Source organism: Ceratotherium simum, chromosome 4 (assembly GCF_057802395.1).
Source record: "Ceratotherium simum simum isolate JZ-2026a chromosome 4, ASM5780239v1, whole genome shotgun sequence".
Lineage (NCBI taxonomy): Eukaryota > Metazoa > Chordata > Mammalia > Perissodactyla > Rhinocerotidae > Ceratotherium > Ceratotherium simum.
The window spans coordinates 2,335,584-2,355,970 of NC_141903.1; the positions used below are offsets into that span (position 1 = coordinate 2,335,584).

At 40.0% G+C, this 20,387-nt stretch overlaps 1 protein-coding gene across 1 annotated transcript in view; it reads right to left on the minus strand.

The window, feature by feature from the left end:
• Positions 1-3,501: 3,501 nt before the first annotated feature.
• Positions 3,502-20,387, minus strand: part of ZFP2 (ZFP2 zinc finger protein) — a 29,571-nt gene continuing 12,685 nt past the window's right edge. The window contains exons 4-6 of the mRNA XM_087429257.1: positions 14,077-14,259; positions 13,682-13,774; positions 3,502-4,973 (exon numbers count right to left, since the gene is read on the minus strand). Coding sequence (XP_087285383.1) covers positions 3,502-4,973; positions 13,682-13,774; positions 14,077-14,110 — 1,599 coding nt within the window. The 5' untranslated portion in view covers positions 14,111-14,259. The remainder of the gene's footprint in view (positions 4,974-13,681; positions 13,775-14,076; positions 14,260-20,387) is intronic.

Sequence of the window (20,387 nt, forward strand, 5' to 3'; positions counted from 1 at the left end):
CCAGTCTGAGTGGAGAGGACTTGGTGAACAGGGGAGTGGGAGATGAGGTCGCAGGGGTAAGAAGGGGCCTTGAAGGCCATCGTAGACACATTGGATTTACTCTGTGTGATGGGAAACCACTGAAGGGGTGTGAGCACAAGGGTGGCTCGGCTGAGCACATTCCAACAGAATCACTGGTCAGCTGTGGAGAACGGACTGTGGTGGGGCTGGAGGGAATCCAGGGAAACCAGGTAGGAGGTTCTGACCACTGTCCAGGGGAGGGACAGCCTCCCCCAGTTATATAAGCTGTCTACAAGGCATCTGCTTTGAGAGTCTAGTGATTCTAAGAGAATTAAAGTTCTGGATGCCGTGCTAAGGAGTTTGGATAATCTGTTTTCAGGTATATGAGGATGATGATATAACATTTATTCAGCACTAACTACATGTTGGGCACTTTTGTAAGCACTTTACATTAGTACTGAATGTAATCCAAAGCTGTGAGGTTTGCACTATTAACAAATACGAAAACGGAGGCACTGATACGTGAAGTGCCTTGCCTGAGTTCTCATGTCTAGGAAGTGGAACCGGAAGCCCTGCCCCTGCTGACAGAGGAAAGGTGCAAAGGTTGTTCCCTTTACTTCCTGCCCAGGACTGCTGAGAACTGACATACAAGGGCTGAAGGCTTCCAAAACTCCTGAAAAAAGAAGTGAAACCTCCATTTATCTGACCCATTTCTTCTGGTGTGAGCTCTAAGGGTTAATATTTTACTGATTTTGAGTTATTGCATCCATCTTAGGCTTCAATACACTTCATTTTCCCTCTCCCCATTGTCCTCTGCCTTCCTTTCAAGCCTTTATTTTGCTGCTGTCTTTATCACTTTCATCTATTGTCTACCTATCTCTGTCCCTTTTATTCTTCCTTTCCATTTCTATCTCTTGAGATCAGGAGGGGAACAAGAAAAATAAGTGAAGGGAAAGGAAGAAACTAGGTGTAAGGGAGATACATTATTAAAAACCTAAGTTTCTAAGGATACAATTAATTCAGTGTTTCATTCCCCCTTTGTCCTTGCCTGTTCTAACTCCAAGAGTTAGACCATAGAGGTTCCATAGCCCAAAGAGACTGAACTGCTCAAGGTCCAAATACTCAGGGTCCATAGGGAACCTCCTCCATTGCCACCCACAGACATCTGCGCCCATCATTGATTCCCGCCTCTCCCAGTGGCAAGTTTTCCTCCTCCTGGCGAAAAAGATTCCTATAGTCTCTGCCTGTGCCCCAAATCTTATTTTCCCACTTTGAGCTACCCATTCCCTCCCATGCCTCTTCTTTTCAGTGATAAACGTGCTCAATTCTTCTACTTTAAATCATACACACTCTCTGGCAGATTGTTGGTTGGCTACATCAGCACCGTTCTCAAACCCCCTTTTCATTGCCTGCCTCCACCATAGAGGCTAGAAGAGCTAAACACTTATTTTCTCAGTCCCCTTTACTACTAGCCTCCATGTTACACAGCAGTGGTCAATGAGGTGTAAGCAGAAGTCTGCTGAGGGGCTCCTGGGAAAACATTTTCTGATAAAAGGCACAGATGTCGCAGGTGCTACCCACTTCCTTTCTTCTTGCCTTGAATGCAGATACCTTACCTGAAGCTGTGGCAGCCATCATCATGTGACCATGATGGAATACTCAAGGCACTGAATTATTTTGTCTCTGAACCAAAGCCAACCACCTCCAGATTTGTTATGTGAGAAAAATAAATCTCTATTTGCTTGTAAACCATTGTTAACTGGGCTTTCTATTATTTACAGCCAAATCTTTTCTAATCCATAGACCCTCTCTCAACCCCAATCTCCCTCTAGTTATCTTTCTAAATCTCTTCTTTCTCCGTCAAGCTAAGTCCTTTTCAACCTTTAACTCACTCTTCAATCCACTAAAATTTACAGAGGGTATCAAGAACCAAAACCAAAGGCTATATTTCTATTTTCACTTTACTTTAACCCTCTGGGATTTGAAAATAGTAACTATTCCTATCCATATGCTAAAATTCTCCTTTTACTTCTGTGCTACCACCCTCTCCTGATTTTTCTTTCTGTTTTTCTTTTGGCTGTTGTTTCCTCTCAGCTTCTGCGGCTTCCACTTCCTCCACTTACCCATTCAATGACAGTCCTCCCCAGGGTACCTTTTATCACTGCCTTTCTACTTAGTCTCCTGCTTGTCAGGAGTCTTCACTTGGATACCCACAGACTCAGCAAAATGCGCCGAAAATCAACTCATCGTTGCCCCACACAATTGGTTACCTTTATGTATTTTTAATTATGGCACCCCTATCCAATCAAATAAGAAATTCAGGTGCCCATATTTAATCAGTTACCATGTTATCTAGATTCTGCCTCATTATTGCTTGAATTCTTCCTTTGCTCTCCCATCCCACTGCCAATTTCTTAGGTTAGGCCTTGGAAAACAAAGAATATGTCTCACTCATTTTGATTTTCTAATCATGTCTAGCACATATAGCACTTATTAAATGTTAAATAAATGAGATTGTCTTAACTACTATCATAACTATAGATCTATAAAATCTCCTTATGATTTATGTTTTCAGCTGCAAAGATTTTGTTAATATGTCAAATTTTCAGATCTATTATTGTTCAGCCTCACTCTTCTCCTTTCCACTTTGATAAGAGTATGACACTGAGATAGGTATTTTGAATCCTTTGTACTTAAAACTGTAAGTTACATTGTTTTCTAAATAATTAGCTTATTTAACAGTTTAATGACTGTTAATTGAGAACTCAAAACAGCATGCTATTGCATTAAGATTTGTACAATTACTCCATCACCTAGTAGCAACCAGCCTGTATTTTAGGGGAGAAAATAACAATGCAGGGAAGGGCAATGGAGGAATAATAGGAGTTGGTAGAGGTAGAGCATTTTGTCTCAGAACATCCAGGGAAACCAGACTGTGGAATAGGAGCATCTAGATAACATATATAACATTGTAAAAGATCAGAGATTTCCCAGCATTCATTATATTTATAGGTTTGTAGCATTTCAGAGCTAATACGGATCCTGGAGACCTTGTAAGTCTCAAGTCTCTCATTTACCGGATAAGGAAACTGTGACCTGGTCAAAGTAGGTGACTTTTCCAAGTTAGTGGCAGGTCAGGACTACATACCAGGTCTTTGGGTTGTCCAGTTAAGCACTCGCACGTTTTCTCTCCAGTGTGAAGTCTCTGATGTCCAGAGGAGAATCTGCAGTATGATACAACAGAACTTATCTTCAGCATGAATCCTCATTGTTTAGAACATTAGCTACTTAAACCTCCTGAGATAAAGGAAGTTTTAAATTTCTGAATCAAGATTTCTCCACTTTCATATGGTTTCTCTGCAGTGGTCTGTATTATCTGATATGGTATATTGTACTTCAACTCAAAGATGCCTACAATTATTACATTAATTAGGTTTCTACATTACATAACTTATCTGATTATCACTGAAGAATTAATCATGGGTCCAGTGAAAACTTTCCTCACGTATGAGTTCTCTGATGTCGTGTAAGGTTTGTACTCCGACTGAAGGCTTTTCCACATTCATTACACTGATAGGGTTTCTCTCCTGTATGAGTTCTCTGATGCACTATAAGGGATGAATTCTTAATGAAGGCTTTTCCACACTGATCACATTCATAGGGTTTCTCACCAGTATGAATTCTTTGATGCTCAATAAGGTAAGCACTCTGGCTGAAGGCCTTTCCACATTCATTGCATTCATAAGGTTTCTCTCCAGTATGAATAACTTGATGTACAGTAAGGGATGATCGCCCAGTGAAATGTTTTCCACATACCATACACTCATACGGCTTCTCTCCAGTATGGATTCTCCGATGTTGAGTAAGGGATGAATTCTTACTGAAAGCTTTTCCACACTGATTACATTCAAAAGGTTTTACCCCAGAATGAAGTCTCTGATGTTCTATTAGGTATGTACTTTGGCTAAAGGATTTCCCACATTTGTTACACTTGTAGGGTTTTTCTCCAGTGTGATTTCGCTGATGCAGGGTAAGAGTCGAACTCTTACTAAAGGCTTTTCCACATTCACTACACTCATAGGGTTTTTCTCCAGTGTGACTTCTCTGATGGACAATAAGATGCATGCTTTGACTGAAGGCTTTTCCACATTCATTACATTCGTAGGGTTTTTCTCCTGTATGAGTTCTTTGATGTACTGTGAGATTCATGCTTTGGGTAAAAGCTTTCCCACATTCATTACATTTGTAGGGTTTTTCGCCAGTATGAATCCTTTCATGTTGAATAAGGGATGAATTCTTGCGGAAAGCTTTTCCACATTCTTTACACTGATAGGGTTTCTCGCCAGTATGAGTTCTTTGATGAACAGTTAGGTTCATGCTCTGACTGAAGGTTTTCCCACATTCATTACATTTGTAGGGTTTCTCTCCAGTATGAATTCTTTGATGTACAGTAAGGGAGGAGCGTTCAATGAAGTGCTTTGCACATACATTACACTTATAGGGTTTCTCCCCAGTATGAATCCTCTGGTGCTTAAGAAGGGACGAGCTCTGGCTGAAGGCTTTTCCACATTCATTACATTCATAGATTTTCTTTCCTACAAACATTCTTTGAGATTTTATTAATTCAGAATTTTGTTTGGAGTCTTTTCCATGTGAATTCTGATTATGGGGCCTTTCTCCCATAGGAATACTTTGTTGTGTATCAAGGATTGAACCCTGACTGGAACATCTTTCAAATTCATTACCTCCATACACCCTTCTCTCAGTGGGGGTTTCCTTACGGGTAACTGCCACTTGGCCCAGATGTCTATCCTGGTTTTTCTGTTGCCCCTGTAACCAATTATCATGTTCCCAGGTTTCCCCTAAAGAAGAAAGCCAGAGACCTTCCCTTTCCATTATTACCCCATAGGATAAATCTTCAGTAATGCAGGGCCTTGTAGTTGATTCTTTGGTTTCAAGTTGTGTCTCCCAGTCTGAAAAAAATAAAAAATTCAAATGCACATTTGTTTCTGAGCTGGGAGACTGAAAACTCTATTAGGTGGGAATGAGAGAATAAAACTGAGAATAACTGTAGGGCACATTTGAGAGCTTTCAAAGATGTTCCTACAAGTAGGAAGAGAACTGGAAGGGAGGGAAACTGAGCCAGAACAAAGGAACAGTGAACCAGTGATAAATAATAGGGGAGCTAGACATGGGATAAGCAGAGAAAAGAGTGAGCCTGTGCAGGAAGGATAGACAAGAAAATCATTGACCACTGGACAAGGCTAAATACTGAAGATGGAACTAAGGGAAAATATACAGAAGAGCCGGGATTGGATGAGGCAGCTCAGAAAGCCCTGCCACACTGTGCCTGGTGTTCCTGCCATTCTCATCCCTCCTACAATGCTGCCTATAATTCTGACACTAAATCTTCATAAAACATCTCAGTGTGACAGTGAAAAGATGGTTGACTCTGGAGTCAGACAAACTTGGGTCCAAACCCTGGCTGTTAACACTTACATCTTAACTAGTTGCTTGTTTCTCTGGGTCTGAGTTTTCAGATATAAAATGAGGATAAAAATAACCTGATAAAGATTAAGTTAAGATAATGTATATAAACTACCCTTTGAGAACATACTTGTCTGGAACATAAAATACCAGAACATACTTGAAACTTAAACTCTTATGGGAGGATGACACTATGTAAAAGCTTTTCCCCTGCAAACTTTTAGCAGGCTGTAATTTTCTCACAAGAGAGAGTCCTAAAGGGCCCTGCCCTTTCCTAAATATCTATTCCTTAAAGATGAGAACTGGTGGCAAGGGCAGGCAAGGGAGAATCTGATGAACTGCTTGGGAGGGGGCTGAAGGAAGGACCTTGTAGCCATTCAGACTTTATTTTCTCAGATCTGACTTCTTATCCCAGACAAAACGGCCTGGAGGCAGTGAGAGGCTGAGGACAGGAAACTGTAGTCTGAGAATCAGCTTCTCGGCCTGATCAAACTCAGCAGAGCTGAGATCAACACTGAACCAACAAACCAAAGGCCTTTGGGCAGGAGGCTTTGCTGTGAACAAGAGGCATGCATTAACTGGACCTCCTCCTTCCAAACTGACCTGCTTACCTAAAAAAAGAGAAAAAGTGGAAAGCTAAGTAGGCTCCACCTCCAAAACATACACCACCAAGTAACCTCAGAGAGGACCTATTCCATCAAGTAGGAGAATAATAGGCAGCACATGAACTAGAGGTGGCCACTGCCCCCCTCACTATCAGCACATCCAGCTATCCACTAAAGTTCTCTGAGAACATTCAAAATGCTACCCAGTAAACAACATGAAGGGCAAAGGGTATCCATTCACACTGTTAGACAAATAAAAAGTCCAGGCAGAACTGCCTCTGTCCAAAGATGAGTGATACACAGAAAATATCAAGTTTGGAAACTAATAAGTTCAAGAGATAAATTTTTAAAATAATAAAAACAGAACGAGAAGAAAAAAGCATAAAAATTAAAAGCAAATAAACGTTGGAAGAATAATTAAATGCTTCCAATCATCAAAAGACACTATAAAGAAAGTAAGAAAAAAAAAGTTACATTCTGGGAGAAGATATTTGCAACACATGACCCACAAAGAACTAGAACTTAGACTTGGAAAACAGTATCTATAGTATCCATTAGAAAAATGGGCAAAAAACTTGAATAGGACTTAAGAAATGGGAACCTGAATGGTTTAGCAAGTCCACTACTAGGTATGTATACCTAGTATACTTGGTATACTATACCAAGTATACCTAGTATACCTTGCAAAGGTATACCACGATTCACAATTTTAAAAGTAGCATTGTGCACAATAGCAAAAAATTGGAAACAACCCAAATATCCATCAACAACACAATGGATAATTAAACTGTCAAATATTTATACAATGGAATAACTGACAACAGTGAATGTTATGGACTTCATGTTTGTGTTTTCCAAAAATTCATCTGTTGAAGCCTAATGCCCCATGGGATAGTATTAGGAGGTGGAGCCTTTGAGAGGTCATTAGGTCATGAGAGTAGAGCCCTTGTGAATGGGATCAGTGTCTTTATAAGAGACTAGAAGAGCTTGCTGCTTCTCTGCTCTTTACCATGTGAGGATACAGCAAGAAGGCAGCTATCTATGAACCAGGAGGAAGGCCCTCCCCAAGAACCTGACCACGCTAGCACCCTGATTTCCAGTCTCTAGAACTGTGAGAAATAAATGTTTTATGTTTAAGCCATGTAGTCTATGGTATTCTGTTACAGCAGCCCAAACTGACTAAGACAGTTAAAATTAATAAACTAAAGCTAACACATTAATATGGATGAATAAATAATTTAAGCAAAATAAAAGAAAAATATATATATTAAGAGTCCATTTAGATGAATTTTAAATATTGTTTAGAGATTCATATACAGATGGCAATACTATAAAGAAAAGCAAGGGAAGGGAATTATCACAAAAGCGAGAATAGCAGTTATGTTTTGGGTAGAGGTCAGAGGATGGGAATGACGAGGCGCACACAGAGCGTGTCTCAGATACTAGCAATGTTCTGATTCTTACTCTGGGGTGTGGTACCTGGGAGTTTGCTTTCTTTATTATTCACTAATCTTTATCATTATTAAGTACAAAAAGAAGCAGTATGGCATAATGGTTAAGATGACAACTCTGGAGCCAGACTACCTTTATTCTCCATCACTGTTAGCTGTGTGACCTTGGGCAGGTTACTTAACCTGTCTGTGCTCCAGTTTCCTCATCTGTTAAATGCTACCTTATCTCATAGTGTTGATATAAGAACAAAAATTAGTTAATATTTATAGTAGAAGAGTATGTAGGTTTTTGTTAAATAGTACCTATGTTTTATACATTCTTCTGTATATATAATATTTCAAAAAACAAATGAGAAGAACAGCAAAATATCTGCTATTTTGGAAAATATTAATCATTTTAAGTTGAAACATCTTTATGTACTGCAGAAAACTTAATAGTAAGACTCATTCTATCTTCATGGAATTGAGAGACCTAATTTAAAAGTTAATTCTGAAGACTTGCTACTTAAGGAAAAAAAGTAGATTACCTACAAATTTTAAAAATAATTGGTTGATATGACTCAAGAATTCAACATGGCCAGTACTCTACACATGTGTGAAGAAAACCAAAACACATTCTTAAACATGAAAGATTCAGTAATTACAGTACTCTTAAACCATTCCTGAAATGTTACTTAAATATTCAATTTGAACAAAGCATTTATCCAGGAATTCCAGAATGTTCACTATTAGGACTATATTAATACCATATTAATACATTATGGAAAAAAGGACATATGATCAACCTGATAGATACTTCAAAAGTATTTGATAATATCCAACCTCCAATCCTGATTCAAAACCAAAAATATTAGTATTGTACCAGCCATAAAAATAAAACACTACAAGAATTCACACTAATACCAATCAAGGAGAGGGTGTTTATTATTCCCACTACTATTTAATATTGTTCCAAAAGTGTGACTAATAAAAAGTAGACAACTGAGAGGGGAGGACATTTTATTTTCCCCAGATTACATGACTGTCTCTTTGGAAAACATAAAATCGTTAGGGTAGCTTTACTCAGAATTAGTGAAATGTTGTGGGCTGGAACCTGAGCTCTAGGGTCAAGAACTGTATTGGACATTTCAGATCCTTGCCATTTTGTTATCTCTTTAAATGAGGACTCAGTAATGCTCACAGCATTATGCCTGGCTATAATAAGGGTTCAATGATTGTTAGCTGTTATTATTACCATTATTATTTTATGTTAAGCAATAGACAGCTCTCTGCCTTGCCTTTTTGCCTAACCAGGGATTTATTTATTTTTTTTGTGAGGAAGATCAGCCCTGAGCTAACATCCATGCCAATCATCCTCTTTTTTTCTTGCTGAGGAAGACTGGCCCTGGGCTAACATCTGTGCCCATCTTCCTCCACTTTATATGGGATGCTGCCACAGCATGGCTTGACAAGCGGTGCGTTGGTGCACGCCCCGGATCCGAACCCGGGCCGCCAGCAGCGGAGTGCGCGTACTTAACCGCTACGCCACGGGGCCAGCCCCTAACCAGGGCTTTTGAGTGACGGCCCATATTCCTTATTGTCTTAGAATGCCTAGTCAACTGATAGGATTTATACAATTTTGGTACTCATCAGGACATGAGCAAGAGTCCCCAGGATCAAGGGGTCTGGGACAGCACAGGTCCTTCAGTATTTATGGCTGGAACAGGCCATAGTGAGGCCAAGAGCTTGCAGAGTATGGGGCTGGGTGTGGGGGGTTGGGCAGCAGGTCCCGCTCTTCCTAGGACAAGTGGATTTATTTATTTTCTCCTTTTCTATTGCTTCCATTTCCTGTGTAACAGTTAAGCTACTCCTTCCTCTCAACCAGGTATTTCCGTATTCACCTGACTGGACTTCCCACTTATACTCCTGCTCCCTCAATGGCAGCCAGACTGATCTGAACATGAGGAATCCTTCATTCAATAACTATTTATTAAGCCAGGCACTGTTCGAAGTGCTAAGGATAGAGCAATGAACAAAACACATTTCTGCCCTGAAGGAACTTGTATTTTAGTGAGAAGAAGACAGGCAATCACCATAATGAATAAGTAAAATACTTAGTATTTAAATGGTAAACCTTAGGGAAAAAATAAAAGCAACAGTATGGAAATAGAGAATAGCATGGGAGGGGAAACGTTTGTAATTTTAAATAGAGTCTTCAGGAAAGGCCTCACTGGAAAGGTGACATTTATGCCAAGACTTTAGGGCTAAGGGAGGGAGTCAAAGCACTATCTAAGGGACAGCGTCCCAGACAGAGGGAAGAGCCAGCGCTTAGCCCTGAAGCAGGAGTGGGCCTGCCCTATGCAAGGATGACAAGCTTTTTGGATACTCCTACATTTATTATAGTCTTTTAGATCAGTTTTCCGACTAATAGAAGCAAAAATACGTGTGTGTACTAAACATTAGTGAGGCTCATGTTAGCATGAAGGTAGACAGGGACGCGTTCACAGTACATAATTCTCTCTCTGTGTGTGTGCACATACATATATATTTACACACACACACACACACAGAGGTAGTCACTCAGTCCATCTCTGAGAATGATTCAAAATCATGCATAAAACCTATCGTTTTTAGTTGGGGTAGTTAAGGGTAGCTTCCTGGAGAGCTTAAAATGTTATAAAATCCCTAACTATACCTTATTTTTAGACATAATCTTTGATAATAGATTTCTAATACTTATACATATTCCTAACTTTTGTTTGTTTCCTTCATAACTGAATATTATCAACTGATTTAAGTCTAATGACCACTGATTAAAGGCTAAAAATTCACTGCTTTCCATATTACTAATAATTTCCATCTTTGTTTCCACATTAACAAGTTGACTAGTATAATGCTATCACTAGGAACAGCACCTCTGTCTTTACATTTTCTATTCATTTTTTATAAAATAGGAGGAAAATCTACTGAAGCATTCAACTGCTGTCCACACAAAAACTTTAGTACGGAAAAAGAAGACAATGATGCTGAAAAGAAAATTGGGCCAGGATGTAGGAGTTCTGTTTTTACTAGATAGACTAGGAAATAAGAAGTCACAGCAAGGCAAGCAAAAAAAGTTATGGTTTTTAAAAAAAATTAGCCTTAAAATCAAAGACAGAAACAAACAAAACAAAACAAAAAGGCTGCGTTCATATTCTGGCCCATCACTTCATCTCTCTGAGCTGTTCTCTCCCCCTGTGAAAGGGGCTGACGATACCTACCCACAGGGTTGTCAGGATGAGTGCTCAGATGCTGCCTGAGGAAGAGCTGAGCACGGCACTTGGTCGATGCTCTCTCATCTTGGTTTTGGATAGGATAATAAGACTAAATGGTGGATTAATCTGGCAGTAACATCGAAGAAAATCTGGAAAGAATAAGATGTGGGGTTTGCACGTCGTCCTGTTTTCTGGGGTCCATGCTCCTCCTCCACTTTTCTCTGTCTTTAGTTCCCCTCTCTAACGGACACCCTCCTGCTCTTGTAAAGACGTTCGAGTCTCCTCCTTGGACCAGAAGCACTCTACCTCCGACTTCTTTCGGTTCTTGCCCTCTCCTCCTTTTTCCTTCAGGCTGACTTTGTTGAAGCGACGGTTTGTACCTCCAAGTCTCTACTTGTTTGCTTCTCCTTCGCTCTTCTACCCACAGCACATTTCCCTGGTCACAGGCCGCTTCCTTGTCACTAAGGCCAATGGCACTTTTCACTTCTTACTTAGCACTGTTGCACTCTCCCTCTGCTTTTCTCTCTTCCCTTGGCCCAGCTCTCCCTAAATTCTCTCCTCCTCCTCTGACTAGTCTCCCTGTCACCCCTGCTAGAACATCTTTGGCCCTCAGCCAAATGTTATTGTTCTTCTGGGTTCCACCCTTGGTGCTTTGCCCTTCTCACTCACTCTTCCTGATAATCACCTAATACTCATTGATATGTCAATACTCATTGATATGTCACAAGTATGATTATAACTCTCAAAGCTATATTTTCACTTGATTTCTAAAAATTCTACTTGATGTCATTCAATATTCACTCAACAAACATACTAAATATCTACTCTGGCAGGCAATGTGCTAGGCAGGGGATATACAGAAAGGTAAGCTCAGTCATGACAATTCAGTGAGCCTATAGACTAGTGGCTAGACAGACATTCAAAGACACAAGGAAAATACAGTGTTAAGTGCAGTCACAAATAGGTGAAGAATCTTCAGGATTTAGCCCAATGGAGAAGTCTGAAGGTGGGTGAAGAAGCAGGAGAGGAAACAGTACCAAGAATACATGTGTTTGCCTGTGCTGCCTCCAGAAACCCACCAAAATGGCAGTGGCATAATGAAAAAGCCATAAGTAAACCCAGCAAAATAATATATAGGGAACAAGGAAAAAAATGCTGCATACACATACCCCAAAAAAACCTAACCAAAATTACTTAATTATCCTTATAGAGAAAAGTTAATGCATGCATTAAAAAAGAAGGAACTCAGATAATGAGAAGGCTCATAGAAATTAAAAAAAAAATGTGATAGTAAAAATACATTTTTTCACAGAAGGACTAAAGGACAAAGTTTAAGGAAATCGTCACATCTTCTCACACTGTTCCCTTCAGACAAGCCCATGCAATCCCCCGCAGGGTCTTTGCACCTGCTGTTCCCTGTGCCTGGGATGTTCTTCCACATGACCTACCACTTTATTGAGTATCTGTTCAACAGTCACCCGAAAGGAGAGGCCTTCCCTGGTCACCCCTATGAAACAGCACTCCTGTTAACTGGTCCATGTCCCGTTCCGTATGCTGCTTTGTCTTTCCACACAGCACTACCACTCTGCGATGTTCATTCCCTCCTTCTGCCTTCCTTCTCTTTCCCTTCTCCCTCCCTGCCTTCTTTCTTTATTAGTTTATTGTCTCCCCAACTAGGCTATAAGCTCCATGGGGAAACTCTGCCTGTTTTGCTTATTGCTGTTTCCTTGGTGCTAGAAACAGGGACTAGTGCTCAAAAAATACTCCTTGAATAGGTTATTTACATAAGAATAAATACAAATAACAATAGTAATCAGATGCATAGACATCTGTAATAAAGGCATTTAAGGCTACCTTAAGGGATTATTTTATACTTAATAAATTAGCATTAAAAAACAGAATAATATCCAAAGTTGTAAAATATGTAGCAAGAGCCATAAAAATGTGTCCATCGTTTGTCTCAGTGATTCCTCTCCTAGAATCCTCTTCTTTAGAAAGCTTACTGGAAACCAGCATTGATGTTCATCAGATTATTTTTTTCCCATCAATATGTTCTTTTACTGCTTTCTTTTATTACTTTATACTTAGCTGTACACTATCCATGGATCAAATAAATATTTGCCTATCTCTTTAATTTTAAGAAATGTATAAAAAGAAGTGGTGTTCAACACTTTCCCACAGAGTAGAGAAGATAAAGGTGTAAGAGGCATTTTTTCAGAGAAAAGTCAGTGATAACATCTACAAGAGGAATTTCATTTGTGATGGAGATGAGAAACCAGATAAAGATTAAGAAGCATTAAAAGTTTAGAGGAGAATGGGATTGAATAAGTAGTAGATGCAGATTAGAAATCTGAATGAGAAAGGAAATATATAAAATGGAAGATTATTAGTAAAAATAAGGCTAAAGTCAGTTTTCATTTGTTTTTAAATGAGGACTGTATAAAACACCGATACAGAGCAGAGGAAGAGAAATGATAATTTCCTTTAAAAAAGCTTACACATATTTAAATGAATAAGGGAAAGGAGGCTATGGATATAGGTTATGGTGGAGACTCGGGAAAGAGAGTGAAGGCCCAAAAAGAGACAGCAGATGGGATTCAAGTAGAGATGAAGATGGAAGAGGAAACAGGAACTGCGAGCATTTACTGCATGCTCAGTATATTCCAGACAACAGAATACGTGCTACAAAGGTAGTGACTCTGTAATCATAAGGCATGACCTCCCTCTAAGGTAAAGACATGCAAGACCCAGGGAGGATGGGTGACATCAGTAAAGTGGAGGCATTTGAGAGAATACACATCAAATGTGTACTCTGGTCTCTCCAGAGACCCAGGATCTCTGAAGTGATTTCTCCCCAAGGTGACACATGCATGTGACAAGTCCTTGCAGCCTGATACTTACTTACCTGGAGAGATGCACCCTGGAAATTCTTTAGTTATCAGGCTCAGTTCTTCTTGTTCCAGCTGGGAAATCACATTTGGTTTGGAAAGCTGATGCCCTGCTCAAGAGAAGACACACTAAATTTGGGTTCTGAACTGATTATAAAAACCAACCCCAGCCATATCCTTATCCCTTCTCCTTTAGGGCTTCTGAAACAAAGGAAGGTGTGGCTTCAAAAGTTTCCCATTTCCTAATCTTTACAGAAAAGACCTTTCAACTTGAAAGAGAGAACACCAAGCAAATACCCTAAAAGATAGGGATTTCAAGTCTAAATTCATGAATTTCAGAGGTGGTAGAAGATGTCAATAGCGGGGAAAGATATCAATAGGTAGGTTTTGAGTTACAAGGAAAAATCCTTACCCAGCGAAATCAGGTTCCTGTAGTTCTCCAGCATCACTTTTCCATACAAGTTCCTCTGAGCAGAATCTAGATGAATCCACTACTCCCAAGTAAAATCCACAGACACATCCTTGAATGTCACTGACATGAAACTATAAATTCCTGCTCAACAAAGGACTGTGCCAGTAAAACCCTCTGAAGGAACTGAAAAAAACAAGCAGCATTAGAAGAAACTAGGATACAGAGATCTGTGTGAGAAAAACGTGTAACCTCCCAAAAGAAACAAAACATCAAGAATAGACACTATACTATAAGGATATATATAACAATATAACAAGAATAGACATTATCATGAAATAATCATAACACAGAAAGTGCTTTGGCATTCAAGGATAGGAAGAGGAGGATAAGGGAGTAATAGGGAAAGGTGCTGAAGGCTGCTCTGGAGTACTGCTGGAGAAGAGAGGGTGGTGCTTTGATCACCTCCTAGTCACCCCATTGGTAAGGGAGGGACTCCCTGCCCTGAATAGTACAAGATGACCGAACACACAACGCTAGGCACCGGACAGACAAGACTGACGGTGGTTTATGAGTCACATACATTCACAGCCTGGGGGAGGAGGACACCATACACCATGCAGGGCCCCTCGGGGCTGCACTCAGGAACAGGGAACCAGCAGGGGCTGGGGAGGCAGGCTTTGTGCTGACAAGAGGGTGAGGTGACCTTGGCTACCGTGGGAGGATGTGATTGGCTTGTTTGAACAATTTTGTGGGCTGGTAAGGAGGTAAAATCTGTTAGGTTGAGGCCTGGGAGGGGTGCACCTGGTTGGGCTGATGGGGGAGCTAGGTGGGTGGGGAGCCTTTCCTGCTGGTGGAGACATATCAGATGAGAGCAGGGGAACTCACAGCTAGGTCTTTGGAGCCCGTGAGGCTCAAAGATGTCAAGATAGCACATGGAATTTCAAGCCTTACAATACAGGTGGGACTCACAGTTGATGAGGGGAAAGCACGTGCAAACTGGATACAGATCTAGGATGTGGTTGGTCTATAAGAGGACCAATGAAACACCCAGCTTGACTTGAAAATAGCATTTCAAATTTATAAGCCCATTTCAGCCTTGTTCTCTAGCCATTACACTAGGAAATAAAACACCATAAGCATTTAATATCTGTTTAACAGGTATCATGGTTAATTTTGTGTGTCAACTTGACTGGGCTAAAAAAATGCCCAGATCACTGTAAAGCATTATTTCTGAGTGTTTCTGTGAGGGTGCTCCCATTTGAATCAGTAGTCTGAGTAAAGAAGATCAGCCCTCACCATGGTGGGAGGGCATCACTGAATCTGTGGCGGGCCCTAATAGAACAACAAGGCTGAGGAAGAGAGAATTTGCTCTCTCTGCTTGAGTGGAGCCATCTTTTCCTGCCCTCAGACATCAGTGCCCCTAGTTCTCAAGGCTTCAGACTGTGACTGGGGCTTACACCACTGGCTCTCCTGGTTCTCAGGCCTACGAGTTTGGACTGGAACCACAGCACTGGCTTTCCTGGGCCTCCAGACTGCAGACAGCAGATTGTGGAGACTCATCAGCCTCCATAATTGTGTGAGCCAATCCCTCATAATAAATCTCTTTCTCTATATCTACATATATCCTATTGGTTCTGTTTCTCTGGAAAACCCTGACTAATACAAGCAGGGTACACATAACTGAGTGGTGGTTACCATGAATAATAACTCACATTTGTACTGAGTTTTGCACTAAAAGGAGATTCACACGCCTCACCTCATTTAATCCATACAATAACCTGCTAGATTGAGAGCACTGAAATCATTTTATATATGAGGAATCTAGGGATCAAAAAGGTTAAATAACTTATCCCAGATCACGCAGCTGGGACTTGAAACTAAGGCCATCCAACTCCTCATGTTGTGAGAAGGCCAAGGAAAGAACCGTAGCAAACCCCAGCAAGCAGGAGAGTCAGAGAAGGACAAAAAGAGAGATGGAAGGAGGTTCAGGATTGAAGTCAGGGGAGAGAGTTTCAAGGAGGGAGTGGTCACAGAAGATGGAGAGGGTCAAACAGAATGACTGAAAATTAGCTAATTTCAGCAGAGTGCCGGAGGCACAGGTCAGCTTACAGAGGACAAAAGAATAATGGAAGATAAGGAATCAGATGAAATTACTTCAAACTTTTTGTGAAAAGATGAGAATAAGACTGTATGGAAAGAAGTAAGAAATGGGAAATGGAAATAAAGTAATGGAAAAGGTTTTCATTGAAGGACAGAGAGTATTTTAATATGTAAACAGGCAAAGGGGAGAAAATTAGTGGAGAGAGAAGGACTGAAGAAACAGGAGATAGAACAAAACCAATTTCCAAGAACTTTGTGTGTGTTACATCCTATTGCCTATGAACTCAGAAAAAGTGTCAACACTGAGGCACAAAGTTCATTATCTTTTTTTCTGCCTCATTTTCTCCTAATATTTATTTAATAAATATGTCAAAATGACAAAAAAAGTGTTAAAATTCACTGACAAAAATTGTCAGGAACACTAAAGGTAGCTACTAGTAGGATATAAATACATGGCAGAATTTCCATTTTATGAAAGGAAAAAAGGAACCAAGACAAATCATCAGTTCAACAAATGTAAACAAAGGAGAAAGGAAACAAGACAGCACAATAACCATAAATCATTAAATAACCAGAAAAAGACCTAATACATGTATAACAACAAACATAAATGGGTTGACTTTCTTTGTTAAAAGATAAAAACTCTAAAATTGGTTTAAAATCCAGTTATATGGTACATACAAGAGATATACCTAAAACACAAACCAAAAAGTTAAAAAAAGGCATAGAGACAAAATATAGCACATGCAAATAAAAAGAAAGCAGGCGGATAACATACAAATATCAGATAAGGTAGAATATATCTGGAAACAAAACATAAGCCCCTTCCTGATGAAAGAAGATAAATCATAAATAATGAGATTCCTTTTCCAAAAATTAATCCACTTTTCTTCAATAAATTGCCTTGTTAGCTGAATATATTGGGCAAAATTAAAAGCCCAAATTCAGATTGCTATGTGCTATCCACTGGTCTTCCCCATTTCCCTAGATTCTCATCACCCTAAGTGCAGAGCCCCGAGCGTGCCACAGAGCTTGTCTCTATCATGAACTGTAGTGTGGAGCCCTGTGCTGGCAATGGGCTTGTGGAGCACTGATTGAGATAAGTACAGAAAGGCATTTTAAAATGCTAAAGTGAAACTTAACAATATCACTCATAAAATGTATTTGTTGTTAATCCCTTAGGATGTTTTCTCCCTTTCTCCTTTCCACTTAGTCTGGGTCTTTTTCTCCCCAGCATTACATTAAGCACAGGGTAACTCATGGTGTTTGAAATAAACACCTTCATGGGTTTATCACATTCATGCAGAGGTTTTCTTAAACCTAAAAATCGAGTATGGAGTGACATCAGCATTACGGCAGAGTAAGCTGTTCCCTTAGTCTCTTCCCCCTATGATACAACCAATAGGACATTCACTAACCAAGATAAGATTCCCTACAAAGCACAACAGGATGTCTGAGAGATCCATGCAGACATACATCTGAAAGTGGGGGTACTGCATCCCAGGAAGCAGTGGAAGGAGGTGAGCTGATTCCCCCCCGTCCTCAGCAGCAGTTAGCTACATCGTGGGTCCTCATGCAGCAAACAACGTGTGACTGTAAGAGGAGGCAGGGGAGCAGGCAGGCCTGTGTAAGAAAGCTTTTGCTTTCATAGTTGCAGTTTGGCCCAAGAGAATGCTCCACACCGAGTGGCAGGGCTCAGCCACCATGTGGGTGCCCCCACCAAGCACAGCAGCCCAGACGAACCTCCTATGAGCACAGAGCAGGCCCACGTGCATGAAAGAAAGCCCCCCTCCCCTCCCACCTAGCGCACCAGCTCAGCCGATCTCCAGCCAAGGCAGTGGTTCCGCACCAGAGCACCTGCACGTGCATGTGACCTGCCAAGCAGCTGCGGCCAACAGGCAAATGCAGACAAGCCCTATCAGCACAACTTCCAGCAGACGCGGAAGGGAAAACACAGCTCTTGCCGGCAAAGGATCACTTCATCAAACATATGAAGAACTACATTAATGCCCCAGAGCAGAAGGAAAATGACAAGTCTCCAGAAACCAATCCTGAATGTATAGAAATTTCCAGAAACCAATCCCGAACTTACAAAAATTTATAGTCTAAATGACAGAGAATTCAAAATAGTTGTCATAAAGAAGCTCAACGAGTTACAAGAAAACTCAGAAAGACAGTTCAGTGAACTCAGGAATAAAATTAATGAGCAGAAGGAATTCTTCACCAAAGAGATTGAAACTCTAAAAATAAAAAAGCAAAAAAACAGACATTCTAGAGATGAAGAACACAATGAATGAGATAAAAGACAATCTAGAAACCTTAAAAAACAGAGCTGACACTATGGAGAACAGAATTAGTAATTTAGAGGACAGAAATATAGAAATGCTTCAGGTGGAGAAGGAGAGAAAACTAAGATGTAAAAAAAATGAAGAAATTCTTCGATAAATATCTGACTCAATTAGGAAGTGCAACATAAGGATTATAGGTATTCCAGAGGGAGAAGTGAGGGAGAAAGGAGCAGAGCGCTTGTTCAAAGAAATAATAGCTGAGAACTACCAAAACCTGGGGAAGGAACTAGACTTAGAAGTATATGAAGCCAACAGAACTCTTAATTACATCAACGCAAAAGGACCTTCTCCAAGGCATGCAACAGTAAAACTGGCAAAAGTCAATGACAGAGAAAAAATATTAAGGGCAGCAAGGCAGAAGAGAATAATCTACAAAGGAATCCCTATCAGGCTTCTAGTGGATTTCTCAGCAGAAACCTTACAGGCTAGGAGAGATTGGAGTGATATATTCAAAATACTGAAAGACAAAAACTTCCAGCCAAGGATACTCTATCCAGTGAAACTATCCTTCAGATACGATGGACAAATTAAAGCTTTCCCAGATAAACAGAAGCTGAGGCAGTTTGTCGCCACTAGACCTCCCTTACAAGACATGATTAAGAATAACCTCATACCTGAAGAAAAAAGGCAAAGGTTTACAAAGCCTTGAACAAGGAGATAAATAGGAAAAAATCAGAAAATTGCAGCTCTCTATCAGAACAGGTTAGCAAACAATTATAACATAAAAGATAGAGTGAAGGAAAGCATCAAAAATAACTATAAACACTTCATTTTAATGACAAACTCAGAACACAAAACCGCATAATTTGTGACAGCAATAAGTTAGAGAAGAAGAGGAAAGGGATGGAACAAGCTTAGGCTAATGGAGATAAGAGGCTATCAGAAAATGGGCTATCTCAACTACAAGATCTTTTATACAAACCTCATGGTAACCACTAAACAAAAAATCAGAGCAGAGACACAAATCATAAATAAAAAGAAAACTGAAAAAACCATCCCAGAAAACTACCAAACTGAAATGGCAATCAGAAATACAAGGGAAGAGAAACAAGGGAAATATAGAACAGCCGGAAAACAAGAGATAAAATGGCAGTATTAAGCCCTCATATATCAATAATCACTCTAAATGTAAAGGGATTTAATTCTCTTATCAAAAGACACACAGTGGCTGGATGGATTAAAAAACAAGACCAAACAATGTGCTGCCTCTAGGAAACACATCTCAGCTCTAAAGACAAACACAGGCTCAGAGTGAAGGGATGGAAGACGATACTCCAAGCAAATGACAAACAAAAGAAAGCAGGTGTTGCCATACTTATACCAAAAAAACAGACTTCAAGATAAAAAAGGCAATGAGAGACAAACAGGGGCAGTATATAATGATAAAAGGGACACTCCACCGACAGGAAATAACACTTATGAATATATATGCACCTAAAACAAGCGCACCAAAGTATATAAAGCAACTATTAACAGACCTAAAGGGAGAAATTAAGAGCAACACAACAATAGTAGAGGACCTCAACATCACTTACATCAATGGATAGATCATACAGACAGAAAGTCAACAATGAAATAGTGGATTTAAATGAAACACTTGAGCAGATGGAGTTAATAGACATACAGAGAACATTCCATCCAAAAACAGCAGAATACATATTCTTAAGTGCACACGGAACATTCTCAAAGACAGACTATATGTTGGGAAACAAGGCAAGCCTCAATAAATTTAAGAAGATTGAAATCATATCAAGCATCATTTCCAACCACAATGCTATGAAATTAGAAATCAACTACAAGAAAAAAGCTTGGAAAGTCACAAATATGTGGAGACTAAACAACATGCTACTGAACAACCAACGG